This window comes from Diceros bicornis, chromosome 17 (genome assembly GCF_020826845.1).
Source record: "Diceros bicornis minor isolate mBicDic1 chromosome 17, mDicBic1.mat.cur, whole genome shotgun sequence".
In the NCBI taxonomy this organism is placed as follows: domain Eukaryota; kingdom Metazoa; phylum Chordata; class Mammalia; order Perissodactyla; family Rhinocerotidae; genus Diceros; species Diceros bicornis.
This window is the reverse complement of record NC_080756.1, coordinates 11,712,815-11,739,492: the sequence shown is the minus strand read 5'-3', so window position 1 is coordinate 11,739,492 and position 26,678 is coordinate 11,712,815. Positions and strand designations below refer to the sequence as shown.

The 26,678-nt window shown below is 58.7% G+C and overlaps 1 protein-coding gene across 1 annotated transcript in view; it reads left to right on the top strand.

Moving 5' to 3' along the window:
• LRP1 (LDL receptor related protein 1) overlaps nucleotides 1-26,678 on the top strand; it is an 80,770-nt gene that overhangs the window by 33,620 nt on the left and 20,472 nt on the right. The window contains 29 exon segments of the mRNA XM_058557863.1: nucleotides 2,343-2,483; nucleotides 2,580-2,705; nucleotides 3,112-3,228; nucleotides 3,688-3,768; nucleotides 5,402-5,569; nucleotides 8,567-8,749; nucleotides 9,177-9,377; nucleotides 10,562-10,807; nucleotides 11,008-11,205; nucleotides 12,407-12,611; nucleotides 12,786-12,950; nucleotides 13,633-13,877; nucleotides 14,119-14,250; nucleotides 14,550-14,777; nucleotides 15,000-15,174; nucleotides 15,264-15,358; nucleotides 15,605-15,754; nucleotides 15,923-16,063; nucleotides 16,425-16,559; nucleotides 18,124-18,255; nucleotides 18,506-18,640; nucleotides 18,833-18,962; nucleotides 19,092-19,218; nucleotides 19,555-19,706; nucleotides 19,800-19,924; nucleotides 20,252-20,629; nucleotides 22,011-22,200; nucleotides 25,600-25,804; nucleotides 26,194-26,386. Coding sequence (XP_058413846.1) covers nucleotides 2,343-2,483; nucleotides 2,580-2,705; nucleotides 3,112-3,228; nucleotides 3,688-3,768; nucleotides 5,402-5,569; nucleotides 8,567-8,749; nucleotides 9,177-9,377; nucleotides 10,562-10,807; nucleotides 11,008-11,205; nucleotides 12,407-12,611; nucleotides 12,786-12,950; nucleotides 13,633-13,877; nucleotides 14,119-14,250; nucleotides 14,550-14,777; nucleotides 15,000-15,174; nucleotides 15,264-15,358; nucleotides 15,605-15,754; nucleotides 15,923-16,063; nucleotides 16,425-16,559; nucleotides 18,124-18,255; nucleotides 18,506-18,640; nucleotides 18,833-18,962; nucleotides 19,092-19,218; nucleotides 19,555-19,706; nucleotides 19,800-19,924; nucleotides 20,252-20,629; nucleotides 22,011-22,200; nucleotides 25,600-25,804; nucleotides 26,194-26,386 — 4,899 coding nt within the window.

Genomic DNA, 26,678 nt, shown 5'->3' with positions numbered 1-26,678 from the left:
TTCTTTTACGTTTATTTCCTCATTATTAAAGCAATATAAAATGGTTCTCGGGGCCGGCCCGGTGGCGCAAGTTGTTAAGTGCGCGTGCTCCGCTGCGGCAGCCCAGGGTTTGCCGGTTCGGATCCCGGGTGCACACTGACGCATCGCTTGGCAAGCCATGCTGTGGCGGCATCCCATATAAAGTAGAGGAAGATGGGTACGGATGTTAGCCCAGGGCCAGTCTTCCTGAGCAAAAAGAGGAGGATTGGCAGATGTTAGCACAGGGCCGATCTTCCTCACCAAAAAAAAAAAAATAGTTCTCAATATTGGAAATTAGAGAATAGAAAAAAAGCTCAAATCCCACCTACAAACACCACTATATTGTTAGCCTTGTGATAAACTGAACAGCATCCCTTTTTCGTTAGGCGGGTTATATTGTTGGGTTTTACATATCTGCAATCACCCTGTATAGAAAACGTCTTCTGCCCTTTTTGGCTCATATGTGTTACAGCATTTTCTGTGTTATTTTTGCATTGTTTTAAATACCCTCATTTTTTAATAAAAGTAGGTCATGCTCATTGTAAAAATAAATAAATAAACAGTATAGAAAAATATAAGGAGAAAGTACATCACACCAAATTCTACCACCCACAGATACCACTGTAACCATTTTGGGGAACACCCCCCTAAATATTTCTCGATGCATTTACCTTAAATGGAATCGTGCTGCCCATGCTGTTCTGTTTCCTGCTCTCGTCACTTGACGGTACGTCATGAATACGTGAGCAGAATTCCTGATGGCTGAAATATTTTTCATCTAGTGAACGTTCCATAATTTACTCAACCATTTCTCTGCTGCTGGTTGTTGTGGTTTTTGCCAGTTTTTGTTGTAATCACTGCTAACATTTATTGAGCACAGACTATGGACTGGGCACTGTTATAAGCACATCCCACACAGTAGCTTATTTACTCCTTAAAATATTGCTGTAGGGCCGGCCCGGTGGTGCAGCGGTTAAGTGCACGCGCTGCGGTGACCTGGGGTTCACAGGTTTGGATCCCTGGCGCAGACTGACATACCACTTGTCAAGCCATGCTGTGGCGGCATCCCATGTAAAGTAGAGGAAGATGGGCACAGATGTTAGCCCAGGGCCAATCTTCCTCAGCAAAAAGAGGAGGATTGGCAACGGGTGTTAGCTCAGGGCTAATCTTCCTCGCAAAAAAAAAATATATATGTATATATATATATGTCCCTGGAGGGATTGTATTGTTATTATCCCCAATTTACAGATGAGGAAATTGAGGCCCAAGGTTAGAGCAGGGATACGAACTCAGGAAGTCTGACCAGAGCCCATTTCTTAATTCCCCGCTTTGCCATCTCGCACCCCCTCCTGCCTTCCCACATCCTGTCTGGCTTTCTTAGGATAGACTCCCAGAAGTGAAAATGGTCCGTGGGCCTACGCATAGAGCTAAGAGTGCGTGACTGGGGCCAGGAGGAGGGCAGGAGCATTGACGGGGAGGAGATGTGTGGGGCCAGGGTGAGGGAAGGATCGTCTACACGTTGAAATCACCACATGTTAATGCAAGAGTGACTCGAGAACATGACACTGAACCAGGAGCTCAGCCATTAGGGGTGACGGGGAGTGGCCTGGGGGCCCATAGGAGTAGGGGTGGTGGAGTCTAATCACATGAAGGCCAACGCTGACCTTTCAGGAAGGAGAGGGGGGAAGAGTCAGGAAGCAGGACTGAGGGGCACGGTGGGCATCTCCAGGTGCCCAGGAGTCCATGGACTCTGGGACCCACAGGAAGTTTCAGGGATTAGAGAAGGATAAGAGACGGGTCAGAAAGGTGATGGGCAGAGCTGTAGGGTCCGGGGACGGGCTGACCGGGAGTCCTGGGCTTCTTGAGGTTACAGATGCAAACACAGACAAGGGGCACTGGATGCTCCTCTCACAGCCCAGACAGGTGGCGGTGGTGAGGGGTGAGTGTTGGGGGCCAGGAGCCGGGGCCTGCGCAGTTCTGGGGCCTGTCTTCACTCCTGCTGGTGGAGGTGATGCGTCTGTGAAGGAAAAAGTCCAGCGACCAGAGCCGGGCCCTGGGGGTCCCTGAGATGACTTCCAAGGGGCAGTTTGTGGAGATGGCAGGAGGGGGTGAGGAGAGGTCTTCTCAGCAGGGATAAAGGTACAGGGGGCTCTTGGCTCCTTGGAAGCTGCTGTATTCTCATGCTGTTCATGAAGAATTATGCACCAGGAAAAATTACTGTCTGCATATTATTTTAAAAGACTAAAACCAGCCAAGTGCAGAGGCTCGGCACCTGTCCCAGGCTCTGGGTCTGACTCTCCCTCTCTGCCCTGTGGTGCCCACAGCGAACCCGTCCTACGTGCCGCCGCCCCAGTGCCAGCCTGGCGAGTTTGCCTGCGCCAACAGCCGCTGCATCCAGGAGCGCTGGCGGTGTGACGGTGACAATGACTGCCTGGACAACAGTGATGAGGCTCCCGCCCTCTGCCGTGAGTCACCCACCTGCCCTCTTGGGGGGACCACAGGCCACAGGGCAGCAGGTGAAGGCCTCCCCCCTCGCTGACCCCTGATCTGTTCCCCCCCAGATCAGCACACCTGCCCCTCGGACCGATTCAAGTGCGAGAACAACCGGTGCATCCCCAACCGCTGGCTCTGTGACGGGGACAACGACTGTGGGAACAGCGAAGACGAGTCCAATGCCACCTGTTCAGGTGTGGGGTGGGGCGTCGCCACCCTGGGCAACCCTCAGTCGGGGAGGCAGGCAGGTGGGGAGCCAGGCTGGGAAGACAGGGGTGGAAGGAAGAGAGAGGGGCCTCAGGGGAAAGCAAGGGAGGATGGCGCCCCGAGCCGGAGGACTGAGCCCACAGGGGACAGAGCAGCTCTAGACTAGAGATGACGAGCCGGGCAGGTGGATCTTTCCTTGGAGGATCCAGAGACCCCTTGAGAGATGGGGTGAAGTGCCCGGTGTGAGACCACATCGGTGGTTTTGGATGTCTCTAAGAGAAATGGCTTTGAGGCCCTTGGGAAGACTTGCTGATAGGCAGAGAAAATAGGAAAGAAAAAGAAATTAAGAGAAAGGACAGGACCGTGAGCACTCACACCCATCCCTGTCCCCAGCTCGCACCTGCCCACCCAACCAGTTCTCCTGTGCCAGTGGCCGCTGCATCCCCATCTCCTGGACGTGCGATCTGGACGATGACTGCGGGGACCGCTCTGATGAGTCAGCCTCGTGTGGTAAGAGGGACAGCAGGAAGGCCAGGCTGGCACTGGGGAGGGCGAGCCCATGAGAACGTGCCCTGGGGGGAGGCGCTGGAAAGACCCTGCAACTTAGCACCTGGGTGGCCCTGAGCGAGTTACTTAATCTCCGTGGCCTCTATGAGGTTCATCTGCAAAGTGGGGATCATAATAGCACCCCCATCACAGCGTTGATGTGGGGGTTCAGTGAGATCTTGCATGAAAAGCACTCAGCACAGGGCCAGTGTTTGGTAACTAGTAGCTTGAAAAAAGGATGCTCAGAGGGGTAGGGGTGAACGAGCAGAGTTTCAGGCTGAGGCACGGCCACTTAGCCTCCCCTCCCCTATCTGGCCGGGCTCAGGGCTGCTGGTTACGGGAGGGACCCTGCACCTACCTGCTCACTTCCACGATGCTGTGCAGTCTTGAGGGCCCTATTCAACTATTCTTTCTCCCTGACAGCCTATCCCACCTGCTTCCCCCTAACTCAATTTACCTGCAACAATGGCAGATGCATCAACATCAACTGGCGATGTGACAATGGTAAGAGTTGCCTCCCTTCCCTGCCCTGATTCCTTGGAAAGCTAGAAGCCTCAGCCAGACCCTGGGTGGGAGGTGAAGCAATTTTAGAATCCAGCCAGGGACTCCCTCCAGTTCACTGGAGTCCCACTGGGTTGGCTGGGAGAAATAAGGATGAGCCAGAAATGCATTGGGGAACCAAGATGGAGCAGGGGAGACTCTGTCCATCTCCGGTCAGCCATTTCTCACTTGGCAGGGCCTGAGCTGCCCATCCTCCGGCAGAGGCTCAGGGGCCAGGGAGGATGAGTGAGAAGGGGCAGAGGGGCAGATCAAGGAGAGCCCAGTGCCCAACTCCCTTCTCCCTGAAACCCTGTCTCCTGGGGTCCTTGGTACACCCTCCAGGCTCCGGCTCCAGGCTCAGGAGCCCACCTGGCGGTCAGCCATGGACCAGGCGATGTCAGCCCTGAACCCACGGGTCTGTGGATCGTTATGTGTGTGCCGTCTCAGGGCTGTGGTTGTGTCCGTGTGGTGTTGTGACATGTTCACCAGTGGCTCCAGCCCTGACTAACGTGTGAGAGGATATATTGGGTCAGCGCCACGTTGCCCCTCATCTTTGCTGTGTCTCGCGTGCCAATGGTTGCCCTGGCGGTTTCTGTGTTTCAGAGAAGGATTGTGGGGACGGCTCTGACGAAAAGACCTGTCCTGAGCCTGCCGGTCAGTGCATAGAAGCACATGCACCATCACCCCCAGAGCCCAGCTGGCTTCGGCCGCCTCTCAGGACCCCCAGGCAGCTCCCCTCCCCAGAGCTCCTAGGATGTGAAGGAAAAGCAAAAGAGAGACGAGAGAGAGGGAGGCAACAGAGGGAGAAAGGAAACAGTGGAAGGGAAAGAAGCAGAGAGGGAAGAGGGAACCCCTCAGAGGAGAGGAGGTGACAGAGAGGTGGGGACAGGATCGAGACAGAGTGGGAGGAGAGAGTTAGAGAAGCAGATCCGCTTGGAAAAGAGGCAGGAACACAACCCAAGGGGGACAGCCAAGCCCCAGTCTTCTCAAGCATCCTGAAAATGTGGAGGGAAGTCCCGTAGCCCCCACCCAAGAGGCCTGGAAAGCAGGACGTTCATTCAGTCACCCTCAGATGCCTTCTGGAAGTGGCCCCTGACCCTTCCCAGCCACAGGTGGTGCCCCTTGTGAGCCCGGCACCCAGGGCATCAAGCCCAGCAATGCCCAGGCTCAGTGCTGGGCCTGATTAAGCCTTCCTACCCAGCAGAGAGGCCTCACCTACACTCCATGCCCCTCTCTCCCTCCAAAACTAGAGAAGTCCCTGCCTTTCCCTAACGTAAGCAGACCCCTGTTCCCACACCCTGCCAGAACCAGAAAGGAACGCATCCTGTCCCCATCCCCCACCCTGCCTCCCCCAGCCTTCGGGACTCAGGGAAGGGCCCTCCTGGAGCCCGCCAGTCTCTCCTGCCCCCACGGGGGCCATGGTGCATGCTGCAGTCTATGCAGTTTCTGTGTCTTTTCCGTTTGTTGTTTTCTCAGTGGCGGTTGGGGTGGGCCGAGGCGGGGAATGGGGAGGTGGGGGTGGGGGCCCAGAGCTGGGGTCAGAGAGAAGGCTGCTTGCTGACCCCTCCTCGCCTCTCCCATTCTTGCCTCCCCCCAGACAACGACTGTGGGGACAACAGTGACGAGGCCGGCTGTAGCCACTCCTGCTCTAGCACCCAGTTCAAGTGCAACAGCGGGCGCTGCATCCCCGAGCACTGGACCTGCGACGGGGACAACGACTGCGGGGACTACAGCGACGAGACGCACGCCAACTGCACCAACCAGGGTGGGCGCCTGGGGCTGGCCGGGCGGGTGGGCCTGTCCACATGCCAGTCACTCGGGCGGCCAGCCATCCTCCTCACTGTGTGCCGCTGCCATTCGGGGACCAGAGAGAACCCAGACCTGGCTCCATCCTGCAGGGGTGTCCAGTCCTGTGGGGGAAGGAGACTACAGACGAGTCTTCAGCACACAATGTTACGATCGCAGGCTTGGCAGTGGGTGGCCTTGGGTTTGAGCTCCAGCTCTGCATCTTACTATCTGGGTGGCCTTGAGCGAGTTACATAGTCTCCGTGGCCCTCTGAGTTCCATCTGCAGAGTGGGGATCAAGACAGCACCCACATCACAGCGCTGATATGGGGGTTCCCTGAGATCAGGCACGAAAAGCACTCAGCACAGAGCATGTGTTTGGGAGCTGGTAGCTTGAAAAAGGGATGCTCAGAGGGGCAGGGATGAATGAGTGCAGTGGGGACAAGGGACAGAGAGCTGGCTCTGTGAGGGTCCCCTGTGCCCAGGCCTCCTGGGGCGTGGGGGCTGAGTTTCTGGAAGGCACAGCCCTTCTCGGGATGGTGGTGTCTCGGCTCTGGCCGGATGTTGCCATGGAAGAATGCAGACCCAGGGTGGCCCTGGCTTGACAAGTCAGAACTGCATATTTTTATGGGAACTCTACCCATTTTAAACACTGGTGTGTTAGTTTCCGAGGGCTGCCTCAACGAAGTACCACAAACTGAGTGGCTTAAACAACAGACATTTATTGTCTTGCAGTTCTGCAGGCTGGGAAGTCCAAGACCAAAATGTCGTCAGGGTTGGTTCCTTCTGAGGGCTGTGAGGGAGGATCTATTCCAGACCTCTCTCCCAGCTTCTGGTGGGTGCTGGCCATCTCTGGCGGTCCTCGGCTTGTACGTGCTCCACCCGGTCTCTGCCCTCATCTTTACGTGGCGTTCTCCCTGTGTGCTCTCTGTCTCTGTGTCCAAATCTCCTCTTTATATAAGGACACAGTCATAGTAGGTTAGGGCCCACCCTAGTGACCTCATCTTAAACTGATCATCTGCAAAGACCTATTTCCAAATAAGGTCACGTTCACAGGTACGATAAGTTAGGACTTTAGCATCTTTGAGGAACACAGATCAACCCATAACAACTGGCAAAGTTTTAAAAACACTGCAGGCCAAAATCTTCTAGTAGGCCTCATCTGGCGCCTGGGCCACCAGCCTACAGCCTCTGCCTTGTAGAGTTAAGGTGCACAGAGTGGGGACAGGACTGCCAGCACTGAGCACCCAGGATGGGCCCAGCACTGTGAGGGAGGATGGGGGTCACTTGAGGCCCGAGAAACAGTGACCAGTCTCAAGGGCCATCTCCTATGGAACAGGGAGCAGTGCCTGGGATTCTGAGAAGGGGCCCCTGGGGGCCTGCAGTCGGGCGTGCTGCGAAGAGCTCCCTGCCCCTCGCTTATGAGCTTCGCGAACTTGGACAGGTCGCTTCCTCAGAGCCTTGGCTTCCTCCTCTATGAAATGAGAGGAGACGTGTGGGGGCCTGGCACGTGGGAGCAGGGCTGTCATGATTGGTAGCCACTGTTAACTCTGGTTGTGAGCTGGAGTGGTCTGGGACCGTTCAGAAGGAGGTGGAGACGAACTGGGCCCTGCTGAGAGATTAGACTGTGGGTAAAGGGACAAGGTGGCGAGTCTTCAGACAGGGGGTGGGGGTGGCCTGGAGAACCCGGCAGTAAGACTTAGAGAGTGAAGCTGAGCACTCCTGCAGGGACCGGGGTGGGGCAGGGCCCCCCAGACTAGAGGGGACAGTGGGGAATGAGGCTGTGCCCGAAGGGGCAGGTGACAACAGCAGGTGAAAGTCAGGCTCTGGGGACCTTCGGAGGATTTTGAAGCTGGAAGGTGATAAGATGTGGGAGGTGCTTTCAGAAGATAATCCTGGAAGGGGATTAGATTGGAAAGAGGTTCAGGGGCCCCGAGGAAGGAAAATCAGCTCAGAGGCTGTTGCTGAAGTCCAGGCACAAGATGAGAGCGTCGACCGTATTGATGGCGAGAGGGCGTGGGGGGAGTGGGGCTCACAGCAGCATCCGGGGTGCGAGGTGTGCCTCCCAGGTGCTGCCCGCACCCCTTCCCTGGCAGCCAGAGTGACCCCGCAGAACATGAGTCAGATCATGCCCCAGCCCTGGCCTCCAGCCGGCACCAGCTCTCTGCACGCTTAGAATCAATGCAGCCCCGCTCTGTGGCCTGCAGGGCCCCCTCTCTGATCTGACCTGCGTCTCTGCCACTCATCCCTTCCTTCACTCTACTCCAGCTGTGCAGCCTCAAATATGCCCTGGGCATTTTTCGAATGTGCCCTGCAGAGTCCTGTCTCAGGGGCTTTGCACTAGCTGTTCCCTTGGCCTGGCACCTCCAAGTGTCCTCGTGGCTCACGTTGTTCACGCCTGGCTCGAACGTCTCCTGTCAGAGGCCGTCCCTGATTGTCCTCGGTACAGCAGCGTCCCTATCCCTCTCTGGCCCTCACTCAGGTTTGTCTCCATAGCTTGAGCACTACCCGCAGTTGCACTCTGGATTTCCAGGTCTTGTTTTCGCTTCTGTCTTCCCCACTAGAACTTCAGCTCCATTAGGGTGAGCAGTTTGTCTTCCTTGTTCACTGCTGGCAGCTAGAACAGTGCCTCGCACATAGTAGGTGCTCAATAAGTGTTTGTGGAGTGAATGAATGAAACAGTGGCGAGGCTGAGGTGGAGGGCATTTGAACTCTGGCCTAACAAATTGCTTATCCAATCGAGCCCTGGTGTGTGACGTAGGGAGAGTGGACAAGGTGATGGCGGGGGTCCTGGAAGGTGTGACATCCCTGCCTCTCAGTTAGGGCTTCCGTGGAGTTGGCAGGGCTCAAGAGCTCTCCATCACTGCCTCTGTTCATAGCCCCATGCTGGGCTTAGCGGGAGGGGATTGGAAGGCAGAGATGGGCATGGCTGACCTGGAGCCCCTACCCCCCATGCCCTCCACCTGTCCCCCTGCAGCCACACGGCCCCCTGGCGGCTGCCACAATGATGAGTTCCAGTGCCGGCTGGATGGTCTGTGCATCCCCCTGCGGTGGCGCTGTGATGGGGACACTGACTGCATGGACTCCAGTGACGAGAAGAGCTGTGAGGGAGTGACCCACGTTTGTGACCCCAATGTCAAGTTTGGCTGCAAGGACTCTGGTAAAAAGAAGGATTGGAGGGAGCCTGGAATGGGGCAACAGGGACAGGAGGAGGCCATGTTGAGAGCAGTGCAGTGGCAAGGGAGACAGTCCTATACTGTGAGGGGTGGGGTGGGGACATGGTGAGGCAAAAGGCTGCACAGCAGAAGCTTGTGCATGATGCCTGGGGGAAGGTATGAAGGGACCAGGGCCTGCACTGAGGGCCCTGGGAAGTAAAACACACATCAGAGTTGAGCTTCAGCACCTCCTGCAGATTCCTGCCTTCTTTGTTGCCAATGTGAATTTGGCAGAAAAAGCCTCAAGGTTCCTAGTGGACCCCAAGGCATTGCAGTCATGACCCTATTAGAGAAACCCACTGGGTCTGGGAAGAAGGGCATAGAAAGCCCTGCTGCCCAGGCCTGGCCCCTCATACTATACCCTTCTCTCAGCTCGGTGCATCAGCAAAGCCTGGGTGTGTGATGGCGACAGCGACTGTGAAGATAACTCGGATGAGGAGAACTGTGAGTCCCTGGCCTGCAGGCCACCCTCGCACCCCTGCGCCAACAACACCTCGGTCTGCCTGCCCCCCGACAAGCTCTGTGATGGCAACGATGACTGTGGAGACGGCTCGGATGAGGGAGAGCTCTGCGGTGAGGCCCAGGCCTAGGAGAGGCCCCAGGAGAGGAGAGGAGAGGGTGCCTGTGTAGGGGGTCTGGGCCAGCGCAGGGGAGACAGGGCAAGCTCTGTGCGGAGAGGTCTGAGCCCAGGAAAGGGCAGCTCTGGCTGCTGGGTGAGTCATGCCCAGAGCAGTTACCAACAACTGTGTTGATTTCGGACTTCCCTTGGCAAGAGACTGTGCTAAGCATGTCACACGTTACAGCATTTAATCCAGAAAGCAGCCCTGTGAGGCAGATACTACTGTCATCTGCATCTTACAGAGGAGAAAACTGAGGCACAGAGAGGTTAAATAACTGGTCCAAGGTCACCCAGCTCCTCAAGTGCTATAGAGAGAGTGCAGGGCAGCCCCTCCCTCAGGCACAGCCCCTCACCCACACTCGTACTGCAGAGCGGTGCAGAGCCAGCTTCCCAGGTGGAGGCACCTGGGTTGAGTGTTGATGTGGTCAGGGTGGGCTTCCCAGAGGAGGCCGGGATTTAACTGGTTCCTCAGGATGGATATATCTTGCAGAGCAAGTGAAAAGGTGGGAGGAGGAGGGTATGCATTCCAGATCAAAAGAAATGGGGGTCAGGGAGGGCCACATGGTGTGCTTTGGGGACGAGGAGCAGAGCAGAGCAGCCTTATCTCCTCTGAGCCGGGCAGAACATCGGGTTCCTTGAAGACGAGGAGGGGGAGATAAGGCAGGTGGGGGCTGGCCCTGAGAACTGCTGACGGGTCATCAGTCAGGCTGGCAGATCCCAGAGAGTGTCAGAGGACCTGGGACAGGACATTCCCTACCGCATCCCACCCCAAATCACACCCGACTCAGGATCAAGGACAGGGGAATGGACCTACCGACCCTCCCAGAGAGAGGCAAAATTCTGGGGCCCCCACCACGGGCTCAGGAAGGGGCACGGAAATAGAGACGAGAGAGAGATACAGCCGTGATGTGGGGGTGCCCCTCCAGGAAAGGGGAGGGGTGGTCCCCGGTGGTGGGTCCTGGGGTCCCAGCCCTGGTCCTGAGGGAGCCTGGGAAGTGGTGGGACAGAAGCGTGGCCGGGAATGGAAAAGAAGGACACCGTGGGTGGGGTGCCAGGGACTTGGGGCCCAGCCCGGCCGTGGTCCTGCCTCCTCCCAGATCCTGACCCTGATCCTGCCCCCTGCTCCCACCACCTCCAGACCAGTGCTCTCTGAACAACGGCGGCTGCAGCCACAACTGCTCTGTGGCACCTGGCGAAGGCATCGTGTGTTCGTGCCCTCTGGGCATGGAGCTGGGGCCGGACAACCACACCTGCCAGATCCAGAGCTACTGTGCCAAGCACCTCAAGTGCAGCCAGAAGTGTGACCAGAACAAGTTCAGCGTGAAGTGCTCCTGCTATGAGGGCTGGGTGCTGGAGCCCGACGGGGAGAGCTGCCGCAGCCTAGGTGAAACACGGGTGGCCGGGGTGGCCGGGCAGGCTGGGGCAGGCCCCTGAGCCGCGGTGGGCTGCCCTAGGGCGGCCAAATGCCAAGGCTGAGGTTTCCATCCAGGCCCAGGGCCAGGACCAACGGAAACACTGCCTGCCTCTGGACAGGGTGACAGAGGCAGCAAGCCCCTTGCTGACCCCTATCATTCCCTCCCCCAGACCCCTTCAAGCCGTTCATCATCTTCTCCAACCGCCATGAGATCCGGCGCATCGACCTTCACAAAGGGGACTACAGCGTTCTGGTGCCCGGCCTACGCAACACCATCGCCCTGGACTTCCACCTCAGCCAGAGCGCCCTCTACTGGACCGACGTGGTGGAGGACAAGATCTACCGCGGGAAGCTGCTGGACAACGGAGGTGACCGCCCTCCCCGCCTGCGACTGATAGGGGCGGAGTGCACCCAGACGGGGCACTCCGGTACTCAGAGCCCCAGGCCCAGGTCCAGGCCCTGAAGCCGAGGCCCTTAGCTCTCCATCCCCCACACTCCTGTTAATTGAGTTAGATTTTGCTGTGGGTCTTGGTGCCTGACGCCCCGTAATTATCATCAGCAGAGCTGCCAGCCTGATAATTAACAAAATGATCAGCCTTTCTTTGGAACGGCCTGGAGTGCGGCTCCCCAAATCCTAGAATTGCAGGCTTGAAAGGAAAAAGCCATTTAGGGGTAAGGTACCTGAACCCTGCCTTCTGTCCTGAGGCGGCCTGACCCCTCACAGATGTCTTTCATTAGTAACACACATATTGAGCACCTTCCGTAGGTGCCCTGGGGGCCCTGGGGAGACAGCAGTGATCCAAACAGGCTAAAACGTCTGCCTGCATGGAGCCTACACGCCAGTGGGAACATCAGATATAAACAAAACAAACGATACCATATGGAATATAACAGAAGGGATAGTGCTGGGGATGTAAAGGAAGGAGGCAAGGGGGGTCAGGGAGCACAGAGTGGCATTTTAAATTGGATGGTCCAGGAAGGCCCTTGAGAAGGTGACATCTGGACAAAGACTTGAGAGAAGCACATTTTACGAGAGGAGTTTGTATCGTTTGTAATAGAGAAAACTTGGAACCAGCACAAATGTCCATCAACACGGGGATGGCTGAGTAGATAAGATACTGTTCACACTATGCAACAGTTTCTAAAATAATGAAGTCCCTACATGTATATTACCATGGAACAATCTCCGAGACAGTCTGCGGAGTGACTTCTAGAAACTTCTGTCCTCTTCGTATTGAGTCTAGGCTGTCCCCCAAAGCCTCCACCGTCTGCTGTGACCTCCTCCCATGTGTTAGCCCTTCAGAACTGCAAGCAGAAGGAGCTGCCGCCTCGCCTTCTCCAGGGTTCTGGAAGCCAGGCTTCTCCCCTACTGCTTGACCTCCTGGTGGGGTGGGGGCCTGGGTGAGGAGAGTGGAGGGGTGTGGGAACCCCAGTTGAATCCGGAGCACATCAGAGGTGTTGGCAGAGGTGTCAGGGTGGGGAGTGGGTCATCCGGTGGTCCTCGGGTACCACCATTCAGCCCTCCGCACCCCAGGGGCGTCTAACCCCCCATGACCTTCTCTTCTCCAGCCCTGACCAGTTTCGAGGTGGTGATTCAGTACGGCCTGGCCACACCCGAGGGCCTGGCTGTAGACTGGATTGCAGGCAACATCTACTGGGTGGAGAGTAACCTGGACCAGATTGAGGTGGCCAAGCTAGATGGGACCCTTCGGACCACCCTGCTGGCCGGTGACATTGAGCACCCAAGGGCCATTGCACTGGATCCCCGAGATGGGTGAGGACCCTGCCCAGCCCTACTCCAGCCCCATGGTCCCCCAAAGCCTTGTCCAGCCGGGCCGGGGAGACCTGTCTCCTCAATACTGTTGGCCCCCCTCCGCCCTTTACCGAGAATCCTGCCACAGCCCCTCCCCCCAACCTTGACCCTCCTGACCCCCTCCCCACTCCCCAGGATCCTGTTTTGGACAGACTGGGATGCCAGCCTGCCCCGCATTGAGGCAGCCTCCATGAGTGGGGCCGGGCGCCGCACCATCCACCGAGAGACAGGCTCAGGGGGCTGGCCCAACGGGCTCACCGTGGACTACCTGGAGAAGCGCATCCTCTGGATAGATGCCAGGTCAGCGCCCTCCACCACACCCCGGGAGGCCTCCATCCTCCCGGATCCTTTCTAGGGACAGGGTGGAGTCAGGGGTCCCAGTACCTGGCAGTGATGAGAAGGCCCGGGGGAGCTAAAGCCAGAACCCGGGTGGCCAAGGGCTGGGCCCAGTAGGAGGACTGAGGTCGGGGGAGAGGCTGGGCTGGGGGGAAGAGGTGCGGAGAGGAGAGGTGGAGGCAGGGCTGTCACCCTGCACAGGAGTGCCTGGCCAGGGGTGGACGAGGGCTGAAATGCAGCCTCCTGTCCTCACCCACAGATCTGTGCACTCTCCTGGGGGCTCTGTCAGCCCAGAGCAAGGGGAAACTTTTCCTCCTTGGTCTGCCCAGAGTGGGTGCCTTTTCCCAACCTTCACCAAAACCCTGTGTGTGCTAACGGTTGCTTGGGGAGAAGGGAGACAAAAGATGCGGGGCCTGGGCGTTGGGTCTGGGAGCTGGCATCCTAGACCTCCTACCACGTGGTTCTCGCTCCAGGGCGGCTCTGTCTGCCTTCCCTGGCCAGCGGGGTTTGGGGGGAAGGAAGGCTCCAGTGTGCTGAGGTTGGGGGGCGGTGGGCCAGGGCCTGGGCAGGTGGGCACCCGGGGCAGGGTGCCATGAGAGCTGAGGTCCCAGCCGGCATCCTCACTCTGCCCCGACCACGCTCTCAGGTCAGATGCCATTTACTCAGCCCGTTACGACGGCTCCGGCCACATGGAGGTGCTTCGGGGACACGAGTTCCTGTCGCACCCGTTTGCAGTGACGCTGTACGGGGGGGAGGTGTACTGGACAGACTGGCGGACAAACACACTGGCCAAGGCCAACAAGTGGACCGGCCACAATGTCACCGTGGTACAGAGGACCAACACCCAGCCCTTCGACCTGCAGGTGTACCACCCCTCCCGGCAGCCCATGGGTAAGGGGCCAGAGAGGAGCCAGCAGCCTCTGTAGAAGCCCTTGAGAGAGGAGGGGGCGATGAGAACGGGGTGGGGTCTGTGCTGGGACGGTGGGGCTGGGCCAGCCTGCTGACAGAGGAAGGTACGGCAGCAGGCGATGCTGGAACTGGGAGGGTGAGGGGGGTGACCGGGAGGCAGGTGAGAAAGGCCAGGTAGGGGCCAGCAAGTCACAGGATATTCTTGCTTCTCCCTCCCTGCCAGCTCCCAATCCCTGCGAGGCCAATGGGGGCCGGGGCCCCTGCTCCCACCTGTGTCTCATCAACTACAACCGGACCGTCTCCTGTGCCTGCCCCCACCTCATGAAGCTCCACAGGGACAACACCACCTGCTATGGTAGGAGGCCCCTCCGTCAGGAGCCCATGGCCAACCGAGGCTGAAGGGGAGGGGGTCAGGCGCCCAGGCCCCCCGTTGTAAGTGAAGGTAGACTGTGCCAGTTGGGGGGGACCTGATGAGACATGCTGCAGAGATGGCCACCATAAGAAGAGGCTGGAACTCCAGCAGGGAGGGTACTGCTCATAGCCAAGGGCCAGCAGCAAACAGAAGGAACCAGAAAAAGGAGGGACCCTCATCTGGGTGGGTGGGGAGCACGAAGGCAGGGGGCTGCCCTCAGTGACCTGCCCCGTGCCCCACAGAGTTTAAGAAGTTCCTGCTGTACGCACGTCAGATGGAGATCCGGGGTGTGGACCTGGACGCCCCCTACTACAACTACATCATCTCCTTCACCGTGCCGGACATTGACAACGTCACGGTGCTCGACTATGACGCCCGCGAGCAGCGAGTCTACTGGTCTGACGTGCGGACACAGGCCATCAAGCGGGCCTTCATCAACGGCACAGGCGTGGAAACAGTCGTCTCTGCAGGTTCTGCCCTCGCTTTGGCCCCCCTACTGTGGGTGTAGGTGCCCCCCACCCAGCTCTTGCTCCCCCTGGTCCCCTTGGTCCTGATGTTCCTTCTCCAAGTTCTCCCCCTCAGTGCTCTGCCAGTTTCCTGATCCCTATTCCCCCAGGACCCAGGCCGGCCCCTGCCCCCCCAGCCTCTGTGCCCTGCAAACACCCAACCACAGCTCCCCACTGTGCCCCTAGACTTGCCAAACGCTCACGGGCTGGCTGTGGACTGGGTATCCCGAAACCTGTTCTGGACCAGCTATGACACCAACAAGAAGCAGATCAACGTGGCCCGGCTGGACGGCTCCTTCAAGAACGCGGTGGTGCAGGGCCTGGAGCAGCCCCATGGCCTGGTTGTGCACCCCCTGCGTGGGTCAGTCCAGGACCCAGGGTTGGGGAGCGTGGGGTGTGGGGCGGGGGGGTGAAGAGGACTCTGACCCTCCCCTCCCGGCATCCCCCCAGGAAGCTCTACTGGACCGATGGTGACAACATCAGCATGGCCAATATGGATGGCAGCAACCGCACCCTGCTCTTCAGTGGCCAGAAGGGCCCTGTGGGTACGAGCCTGCCCTGCCTGCCGCTGCAGCCCTTCCCCAATTCCTCGACCAGGACATGCTCTCAGGTCCCCTAGTTGCCCCTCCACCTCCCCAAACTCCCAGCTTAGCGCTGGTCCACCACCCTCCCCTCAAAACTGCACCCCTCTCACACCTCCTCTGTGCCCAGCCCTGGAGGCCCTGTTGGGTCAGGCTCCGGGACCCCAGCCCTGGGGTCAGGCTCTCTGGCAGTGACACCCCCTCTTCCAGGCCTGGCTATCGACTTCCCTGAAAGCAAACTCTACTGGATCAGCTCCGGGAACCACACCATCAACCGCTGCAGCCTGGACGGGAGTGGGCTAGAGGTCATCGACGCCATGCAGAGCCAGCTGGGCAAGGCCACCGCCCTGGCCATCATGGGTGAGGGCACTGGCGGAAGCAGGGACGGGAACAGGGCGGGCCAGGCCGGACTGGCTGGGGAGACGGGGGCTGGCCTGGGGGCAGCCTGCCCACCCTGCCAGGGCAGGCCCTTCAAGAGAGCTGGGAGTGGGGCCTTCCCCAGGGTCTCATCCCCTCCTGCCACCCCAGGGGACAAGCTGTGGTGGGCAGATCAGGTGTCGGAGAAGATGGGCACGTGCAACAAGGCTGACGGCTCTGGGTCTGTGGTCCTGCGGAACAGCACCACCCTGGTGATGCACATGAAGGTCTACGACGAGAGCATCCAGCTGGGTGAGGCGGGGCGGGGGCAGGGGCAGGGGCAGGGGATGGGGCGGAGAGACCACGGCTGTGGCCAGGCGTGGCTGCAGGAACCCCTGGGGTGAATGAGACTGAAAACAGATTAGGCTCCACTCACCACCCGAAGGGGCTCCTCTTTCCAGTTCTCATAAAGGCACCATATACTCTCTCAGCCGCCCTGGTCCAAGGGCCAGGGGCCCGGGGGACCAAAGACCTGAGAGCTAGGTTGGGTGGTAGCCCCCACAAAGTTCAGGACAAAGGCGATGACCATCCTGATCCTGAGCAGCGTGAGCCTGACACTGAGGCCCCAAAGAGGGCCGCTAACCCTTTCTCTCTGCCTCCCACCTGCCCCCAGACCACGAGGGCACCAACCCCTGCAGCGTCAACAACGGTGACTGCTCCCAGCTCTGCCTGCCCACGTCGGGGACCACCCGCTCCTGCATGTGTACAGCCGGCTACAGCCTCCGGAGTGGCCAGCAGGCCTGTGAGGGTCAGTGCCCTGTCTCTCCTCCCCGCCTTGGCCCAGGTCCCCAGCCTGACCTGCTCCCTACAGCCGCACCTTCCTCTTCTCCCCTCGGGACAGGACTGCATTCATCACATATTATTAAGTGCCTTCTGGGTTAGATGCTTAGGAAAGCTCTGCTGTGCTGGGTGCTGTGGGGGAGCCAGGGGCCGAAGTCCCTGTCCCTGTGCTCTGCAGCCTGCACCAGAAGTGGGGCAACATGTAGGGGAAACTGGCCCATGAAGCAGCTCTGACTCTTGGTGCCTACAGGAGGGTTTTGGAGAAATAGACGGCAGCAGGCAGCGCCGGGGCCCACTCCGTGGGCTTGTAAGGACAAGGGTTTATAGGACAAGTCGGATTCGAGTGCACGGCTCAGAGGAAAAGGGGCCGCACGCAGGGAAGGGGTGCAGAGCACTAGGAGGGTGTGCGGGGCCTGTTGTGGCAGGGTGTGGGAGCCCTGCGATAAGGCGGTGGGGTGGGCGGGGCTCCGCGGGTGCTCAGCCAGGAGTGCCTGGAAAGTGGTGTTCCAGGCAGATTAACCTGGCGGCAGAGAGCCGTTGAGTGGGGGAGGGAGAAACCGAGGTAGTCAGACCAGTTAGGAGGCCATTAGAGGAATCGCAGAGTTAGGAGCTGGGGCCTAGGCTGGGGCTTAGCAGCTGGGCGAAGAGACGGATGAAACTCAGAGACATTTCCCAAGGGCTTGCTGACTGATTTACGAGCTTGCCCCAGACAGCATTTCCCAGAGCACTCCTGGGAACCTCCCTCTTTGATGTGGGTAGATATTACAGAAGGAAACACTAGGTTGAACAAAGTTTAAAGTGTTTTTTGCTGCAGAACTTCTCAGAGCCTTGAATACGCTCATGTGCACTGAGAATTTTTCAAAAGAAGACTCTGGTGTTTGGGGCTTCCCCAAACTCACTCAACCATGAATCCTTTTTTTCATAGATCCCGAGTAACCAGGGCCCATGTGGGGGTTCACTGGGGACCCACTGTATCAAGGGATAAAGGCAAGGGAGGATTCTGGGATGCGTGGATAGTGGCGCCTCCTAAGAAATGGGAAAACTAGGAATGAGATGGCTCAGGAGCAAGGTGTTGGGAATGTTGAGTTTGGGGTGTTGGAGAGAGAGTGTGGCACAGACCAGACAGGGGAGGACAAAGATGAACTAAGGTGGAACTGTAGATTTGGGAGTCATCCAGTCCGATAGTCTTGTCTGAACCTCCCAGATTCTAACTAAGGGCTTTTGGGGGTGCAAGGTTCTGCTGAGTAAGGCCAACTAGAGGGCAGAGCACAGGGAGAGAAATCCCCATCTCTGCTGCCCTCTAGTGGGGGCTAGAGGTCTTGTGGGTGGTTCCCCAGAGTTGTGGCTGCTTTCTCCACTCCCAGCCAGGTGACCTCCCTGCCCAGGCTCCAGGCCTAAGGCCAGGGTGTGTACATATGCGTGTTCAGAGGGAAGGAGAGATGGGGGGGTGGGGCTGGGATCAAAAGGGAAGCGAAGAAGAACGGGTTTGAGGGTGACAGAAGCCAAGCTCAAAGAGTGTCCTCGTGTTTCAGGTGTGGGCTCCTTTCTCCTGTACTCTGTGCACGAAGGAATCCGGGGAATCCCCCTGGATCCCAATGACAAGTCAGATGCCTTGGTCCCAGTGTCAGGGACCTCTCTGGCTGTCGGCATCGACTTCCATGCTGGTGAGCCATTTGGTGGCAGGAGGGAGTGGGACATGGCCTTTGGGGGTGGTGTGCTCTGGGGGTCTGGTGAGAGGCTCCCTGACCACAGCTGGAGGGGGAGGCACTCACCACAGCTGCCCCCGCCCTGCTCTATCTCCCCTGCAAGCCCCTGGGCACCCTCGGCACTCACTCACCTCTATCCTGACCCCCACCCCGCCCCCGCCTGCCCCTGCTTTGTTGGGCATCCTCATGTCGGCTCCTCCACCTCCAGAAAATGACACCATTTACTGGGTGGACATGGGCCTAAGCACCATCAGCCGGGCTAAGCGAGACCAGACGTGGCGCGAGGATGTGGTGACCAATGGCATTGGCCGCGTGGAAGGCATCGCAGTGGACTGGATCGCAGGTGAGCCGTGGGAGGGCTGTGGGGCTCCTGGTGAGTGGAGGACTGGAGGGAGGTGGGGTCCCAGAGGAGGGATCTGAGGAGCAGGGGTAGGCAGGAGCAGATAGGGAGCAGCAGGAGTACCTGGGGGCTGGGAGGGGACCAGGGACACATGTCCCCACCCAGCCCCCTGAGCTCCACCCACTCCCTCCTCAGGCAACATCTACTGGACAGACCAGGGCTTCGACGTCATCGAGGTCGCCCGGCTCAATGGCTCTTTCCGCTACGTGGTCATCTCCCAGGGTCTGGACAAGCCCCGGGCCATCACTGTCCACCCAGAGAGGGGGTGAGGAGCTGGCCAATCCCCAGCCCTGGCTCGGGTCTGGCCTGGTCACTCTGCCACAGCCCACGGTGAGGAAGCCCTCTCTCCTCCATGGTCTGGGGACTGACCCCCACTTCTACCTCCACCCCACAGCTACTTGTTCTGGACCGAGTGGGGCCAGTACCCGCGTATTGAGCGATCTCGGCTGGATGGCACTGATCGAGTGGTGCTGGTTAACGTCAGCATCAGCTGGCCCAACGGCATCTCGGTGGATTATCAGGTCTGGACGAAGGCTTGGACCCCATACTCTGGGGGGATGCTCCCCCTACCCTGGGCCCTGTTCCCCTGAGTCCCCCTGTGATGAGCCCCCGTTTGGTGGGAAGATATGGACCCAGGGAGTCATGCGGTCTTCTGCCAGCCCCCCACTCAGAGTAGGACTGCCACCCCAGAGATGGCAAGTGGGGGTCACTCAGAAGTGGGGAGTGGAGGGACACCTGGAGGTCGGCAGGTCAGAGGGCAAGGAGAATGTGGAGGAAGGGGGAGGATGACATGAGAGGCAGGAGTGAGTGGGGACTGGTGGGGCCCTGGAGGCGAGCCGGGTGCCACTGGCCTGCAGGATGGGAAGATATACTGGTGCGATGCCCGGACGGACAAGATCGAGCGGATCGACCTGGAGACGGGTGAGAACCGCGAGGTGGTCCTGTCCAGCAACAACATGGACATGTTCTCAGTGTCTGTGTTTGAGGATTTCATCTACTGGAGTGACAGGTGAGGGCTTCTGTCCTGGCCTTCTCCTGGGCTGTCTGTCCCCTCCCTCCTGGCCCCCTCGATGGCCTGCTCACGGCCCTCCCCTTCCCTCAGGACTCACGCCAACGGCTCCATTAAGCGTGGGAGCAAAGACAATGCCACAGACTCTGTGCCCCTTCGAACAGGCATCGGCGTCCAGCTCAAAGACATCAAAGTCTTCAACCGGGATCGGCAGAAAGGTGAGGCTGGGGCTCTGGGCTGGGTGGGAGAGGCAGAGAGGGGCTCCCGGCTGGGAGTGCTCTCCCCAGGACACCCGGAGTGAGAAGGGCTAGGGGAGAAGTCAGACTCAGAGGGGCATTTTCCAGTGACCGCAGAGGCTGAGGAGCTCTGGGACCAATCTGGGTGCTGGGCACAGGGGCACGGAGGGTTGTCAGAACTGGGGATTGCAAGCAGAGCAGGGTGCCAACCAGAGTTTCCACCTCGGCTGAGATGGATGAAACTCCACCTTTCCCCAAGGTGGGCCCTGCCCTCCATAGCCTCCTGCTTCCCCGGTGCCCTCCCCCCAGGTACCAACGTGTGTGCCGTGGCCAATGGTGGGTGCCAGCAGCTGTGCCTGTACCGGGGCGGGGGACAGCGGTCCTGCGCCTGCGCCCACGGGATGCTGGCTGAAGACGGGGCGTCGTGCCGTGAGTACGCCGGCTACCTGCTCTACTCAGAGCGCACCATCCTCAAGAGCATCCACCTGTCGGATGAGCGCAACCTCAATGCACCTGTGCAGCCCTTCGAGGACCCTGAGCACATGAAGAATGTCATTGCTCTAGCCTTCGACTACCGAGCAGGCACCTCCCCTGGCACCCCCAATCGCATCTTCTTCAGCGACATCCACTTTGGGAACATCCAGCAGATCAATGACGATGGCTCCGGGAGGACCACCATTGTGGAGAGTGAGCCCAGACCCCCAAATCTTCCCAGGAAGTGGGGGGTGTGGGGAGGGTCAGCAAAGACTCAGGGTAGAAAAGCCGTCGGATATCAGCCAGCCCGCCCCTGCCCTGGATCTGAATCCACGTGTTGCTGCATCCCTGACAAACGGCCCGCGGATCACACTGCACCACTGTAGTTACTTGAAAGTTTCTCCTCTTCTGAAGTCAGACCAGGCCCCCCTCTTCCTTCCCCTCTCTGGTCGTTCGGCCCCCAGGCTGCACAGAATCAGCCAAAGTTCTCTGTGGGTCCGGTGCTCACAGCACAGGCCGTGGAGACGGGCCCAGGGTCAACCCCGGGCACGGGATTCCAATCACTTGGGCAAGTTTCCCACGATCTCCAAGCCTCCAATCCCTGTCTGTGTGAAGGGTCACCTGAGACAGCGGCTGTGAAGAGCAGGTCACACAGGACCCATTGTGCGCTACGTGAAGGGGGGGTGTTAGAGCTGTCCTCCTGGGACGGCCTTCAGCTCTTTGAAAGCTGCCATCTTGTTTGACTCATTTTCTTCTCTCCGAGCTGGAGAACCCCGGTACTTTGACTCTTTCATGTGTCCATTTATTCATTTATCCTGTCCATAAAGGCCTGCCAGACCCGGAACCAGGTGCTGGGTATACAGTGGTGATAAAAACAGACCTGTCCTCTCAACCTCCTCTGGACATTTTCTGCTGCACATAGTCCAGTCCATATGTCTGTCTAAAAATGTCCACTGCTAAACTCGATACTCTAATCGTAGCTGGATCAGGAGAGACGGGCAGCACTGTCCCCTCCCTTTCGGCCATTGTTCAGGGTACAATACTTCTAGTAATGCAGCCTTCTGGCCACCACGTCCTCACACAGCTTGAAGCCACTGAAACCCCTGAGTGTTTTTCTCTTAAACTACTGTTCTGCTGCGTCTCTCTCATAGTGCACTTAGTTCTTTAGCCTGAGTATAAGATGTCTACCATACGACCCAGTTTGGGGTCTTTTTTAAGGGGAAGCTCCCCAGTACAGCCCACACAGGATGTGACTTACTGAAATTCAGTTTGCACCCAACTTGGCAGAACTGTAGCTCCAAGGAAGTGTGACCACAACACAAGCCACATCTCTGTGCGGTGGGGAGACGCAGGAAGGAGAGCTACGGAGATGGAACCTAGGGCGTCATTTGGGTGGGAAATAGGTGGTACAGGAGGGGGTGGGGGCCTCGAGGGCTGCACCCCCAAAAGCTCCCAGCTCCCAAACTTCTCTTCCGGCCCCACATATGCCAGGGAGTGGGTGCCCCAGGCCCCCCCTTATCTTCTGCCCTTGCCGCTCCTCTGGCCCTGCTCTCTAGCCCAGTCCTGACCTACAGCTGCTCCTGTCTCCTCGCAGACGTGGGCTCCGTGGAAGGCCTGGCCTATCACCGTGGCTGGGACACTCTCTACTGGACAAGTTACACAACATCCACCATCACCCGCCACACAGTGGACCAGACCCGCCCAGGGGCCTTCGAGCGTGAGACAGTCATCACCATGTCTGGAGACGACCACCCACGGGCCTTTGTGCTGGACGAGTGCCAGAAGTGAGCTGTTGGGCCCGGGGCATGGGGAGGAGTGGGCCACAGGGCAGCAGAAACTGCCCCAGGCAGACCCGGGTGGGGGATACAGAAGCAGAAGAGATGGGCTGTAACCTGAGCTCAGCCACTTCCTTGCTGTGTGACCTTGGACCAGCTATATGACCTCTCTGAGCTTCAGTTTCCTCATCTGTAATGTGAGGATAATAATATTTCAGGTGCCTGAACCAAGGGGAGAATCAGGGGGCTGTGGAGGATGCTTCTGGTTTGGTAATTAATTGATTCAGCAGAGAGCCAAGTTCAAGACACATAATAGGTCCTCTGTATTTCTGGGACTCCAAGCTCAGGCAAAGACTGTTCACTGAACACCTGTTGTGTGGAAGCCTTGGGCTGGGCCCGTTCAAGCCGCCCAGCTGGGGAGCGGCATCATGTTGTTGGGAGGCCCTGATGAGCAGCGCGGGGCTGTAGGTGGTGACCAAGAGGCATCCTGGAGGTGGCGGGATGGCACAGGGCCTGGAAGTGGAAAGACCAGGGAAGGGCAGCTGGACAGGGGCTGTGCTTTGGGCGAGAGTAGCAGGAGGGAGCGCCGAGGCAGGGTGGGACTGCCATCACAGTTTCCCACCGGCGGGCAGGGGCTCAGGTTGCAGAGGAGTCTGAAGCACACAGGCCAGGAAGAGCTTGGGAGGCACCCCGGCTCCACTTGCTCTGCTCTCCTGCAGGGGCAGCCCCGCCCCCACCGCGCGGGCCTCTGGTGAGGCCCCTCACCTGAGCAGTCCTGGCCCACACCTGAGCACAACTTCCTTCCCGAGTTTAGCAGCACTCGGATGGTTTTCCCAGAGCTTCACTAGGAAACTACAGGCCACACAAAACCCAAAGGCAGCTCCTCAGACATAGTGAATGCACTGAAGCTGGATTCCTCCCCTGATGGGACTCAAGGCCGGCCCCAGCCCAGCCGCCTGGCCCCGCCACCCCCGCCGACCAGCACAGGGGCCTCTGACCCCTTCCCGCCTCAGCCCTGTCCGCACGGACACGCATGTGACACACATCTCATCTGCCCTGCCGTGACCCTCAGCGACTTCACCTGTCTGGGGCTGGCCCCACCTGTCCCTCCATGGAGGAGCCGTGCTCTGGGCTCCCACCCCCATCGCAGAGGCGACGGAGCATTGCGGCTTCAAGAAGCCCCTCGTGTTCGCCCACCAAATACCTTTGCTCTGAGCCCAGCGGATTTAGTCATTCACTCAGCAAATGGCTTTTGAGAACCACCAATGTGCTGAGGATCCAGTGGGGAACGAGATGGACATCGTATTTGAGTCTAGTCGTGATGAGGCTGCAGGGAGCTTCATGAGTGAGTGACGAGGACCCGACCCAGGCTGGAAGTCAGGGAACGTGTCCTCAAGGAGGTCTGGAGGATGACGGGGGTGCACTGAAGCCGGGGCAGGGTACAGCAGAGAGAGCTGAGCTGTCTGGGAGAGGCCCTCCCTTGGCCAGAAGGAGGAATAGGGAGGAGCCAGTATGGACCCAGCTGGAGGGGCAGGGGCCTCCTGCCGAGCCTACCCTGCACCAGCCCCGGCGCTCATACTCCGGCTGCTGATCACCTGCCCCTCAGGAAGGCCTCTCCTCCTGCCCTTCCCTGGGACCCTTCCTGGGGAGTGGTTTTACCAAACTCAGAATCACATTTGCAGTACAAATCATTCTCTACATGTGACAGTTTGTCACTGTAGGAAGAGAGCCGCTTCTCACCGTGGTGTGAGCTCAGCTGTACCCAAGGGCGTGGAAGTCCCTGGTGGGGACCGACAAGGCAAGGAAGATGACTCTAACAGCTGCCCCAGGACACCCATTTTCTTCTGTGGAGGCGAGAGAGATGCCACCATGCAAACTCCCATCCTGATTCCAAGGGCCGTCCAGAACCCCCACCTCTTCCTGGGATGAGGCCTTTAAAATCAGAGCCTCAGGGCTGTCCCGGTGGTGTAATGGTTACGTTTGTGGGCTCCGTTTCAGTGGCCCAGGGTTCGCAAGTTCAGATCCCGGGTGCGGACCTACAGACCGCTCATCAGGCCATGCTGTGGCAGTGTCCCACATACAAAGTAGAGGAAGATCGGCAGAGATGTTAGCTCAGGGCCAATCTTCCTCACCAAAAAATAAAAAATAAAATCAGAGCCTCATCTTCAAGAGCTCACTGAGGCTGGGTGCAGCCAGCACCTCCCTCAGGGGAGGGGAACGTCCTTTTCCTCCCTGAGCGTAGTGGCTGAAGCTGATTGCTCAAGTGTGATGGAGAGACTGGGGGAGGGGGTGGTAAAAAGAGAGACCTGGAGAGGTTTGAGGAGTCAAGTCTACCAGCTGGAGGATAGCTCTGTGGCCAGAACAGCAGAGGGTGGAGGGAGGAGGGGCACAGAGGCACTGGGTGGGAGGCAGGGGGCAGGCCCATGAGAAAACTGGCGAATGGAACTGGCTTTTGTGTAGCTCGGTGGTTCTCAAACTCCAGGGTGCATGAGGATCGCCTGAGGAGCGCTGGAAAGTGCTGGCTCCCCGGCCCCACCCCAGGCCTAACCGAGTGTGAATTTCTGGGACTGAGGACCCAGGAATCACGTTCCAACGCAAGTGGTCTGAGGACCACACTGGCACACCCAGTGGGACCAGCTGACCAGCCCTGAGGTCTTCCACACCCCTCTCTGGAGCCTCACCACCCCCAAGACGAGGAAGGCATGGCCAGCTGTTCCCACCACCTCCTTTACTGAGGAGGCCAAGGCACAGAGGGGCCAGGAGGCTCGTTCAAGGTCAGAGCTAGTGAGGAGCAGAGCTGGGGCTCAGACCCCAAATATGCAAAGGCCTTAAATTATAGAGAAGGTGATTCTTGGGAACTTCTTGAGGGTAGGACCTAGGACACAGCGGACACTTAACCAGGGTTTCCTGGAAGGGAGCAGTTTAAAATAACAGAAGATACTCACACAACATCTGCCGGCTGTCATCAGGATGAGTATTAACTCATTTAATCCTCAAACCCCTCCACAAGGCGGGCAGTAGTCTTACCCCACTTCACAGGGGAGGAATCTGAGGTGCAGAGAGGGGAAGGAACTTCCTGAGGTTCCTAGCTGGTAAGTGGTGGAGCCAGGATCAGAACCCCGCGCCCGACTCACTTGGCTGCACTGTCTCTCTGTAAACACAGATGGTCGATCCACAGACACTGAGAAACACACGCACACACGCACATGCAGACTGCGCTGCAGCTGGGCCTTTCCTGGGCACCGGGCTGTGTTGGCCTTGGTGGCTCGGAGGTTGCCTGTGGCGCTGGGGTCTGGTTCACACCCTGGCCGACCCCTGGGTTTGGCTGTCTGCACGCCGTGGCCCGGGCCCTCCCTGGAGGTCTCCCTAGCTTTGACCCCCGATCCCTGTGGCTCTCTCTCCCCCCAGCCTGATGTTCTGGACCAACTGGAACGAGCAGCACCCCAGTATCATGCGGGCAGCCCTGTCGGGAGCCAATGTCCTGACCCTCATCGAGAAGGACATCCGCACCCCCAACGGCCTGGCCATCGACCACCGTGCCGAGAAGCTCTACTTCTCCGATGCCACCCTGGACAAGATCGAGCGGTGCGAGTATGACGGCTCCCATCGCTATGTGAGTCTCTGGGGGCGGGCAGCGCGACGGGGCTGGGGTCGGGGGACGGCTGGTCAGCTGAGGAGGAGCCTGCCCAGGCACAGAGCAGCAGAAAGGGAGCCAGATGGTGCAGTAGGAAGAGCCAGGAGAATGAGGAGTCCCATCCAGCCCTGACGTTGCCACTCAGCTGTGTGGCCTTGTGCAATCCTCCACCTTCCGGGCTTGGCTTCCTCATCAATTAAATGAGGGAGATGGCAGGGTACCTCTCCAGGTCCTTCCCATTCTGTGACCATGTCTAGGGAGCGTAGACCACGGCCAGGCCCCCTGGTCCCTGGAGCCAGCTGCAGTGAGGTGGAGTCAGGGGCAAGAGGCCTGAGCCGTACTGTCACGGCGATGGTGCTGTCTCCCAGGTGATCCTGAAGTCAGAGCCGGTCCACCCCTTCGGGCTGGCCGTGTACGGGGAGCACATCTTCTGGACTGACTGGGTGCGGCGGGCTGTGCAGCGGGCCAACAAGTACGTGGGCAGTGACATGAAGCTGCTGCGCGTGGACATCCCCCAGCAGCCCATGGGCATCATCGCCGTGGCCAATGACACCAACAGCTGTAAGTGGGGCCGCTGCCACCAGCCTTGCTCCCCTGCCCACTGCGCCAGCACATCCACACGCTACACCCTGGTCCTGCTCCCTCAGGGCCTCCACCTGTACAGACACACCTGCACCCAGCCTCACCCCCAGGAGACTCCAAAACACCTAACACTCCTCTGCTGCAGCTCCCCGAAGACATCGATACACACACTCATCCCACCCCCAGCTGGTCTCATCCACATCCTTGGACACCCCCAGCACATGCTCTGGTCATTCCTCCCACCCAGAACCACACATACCCCCGGAACCCG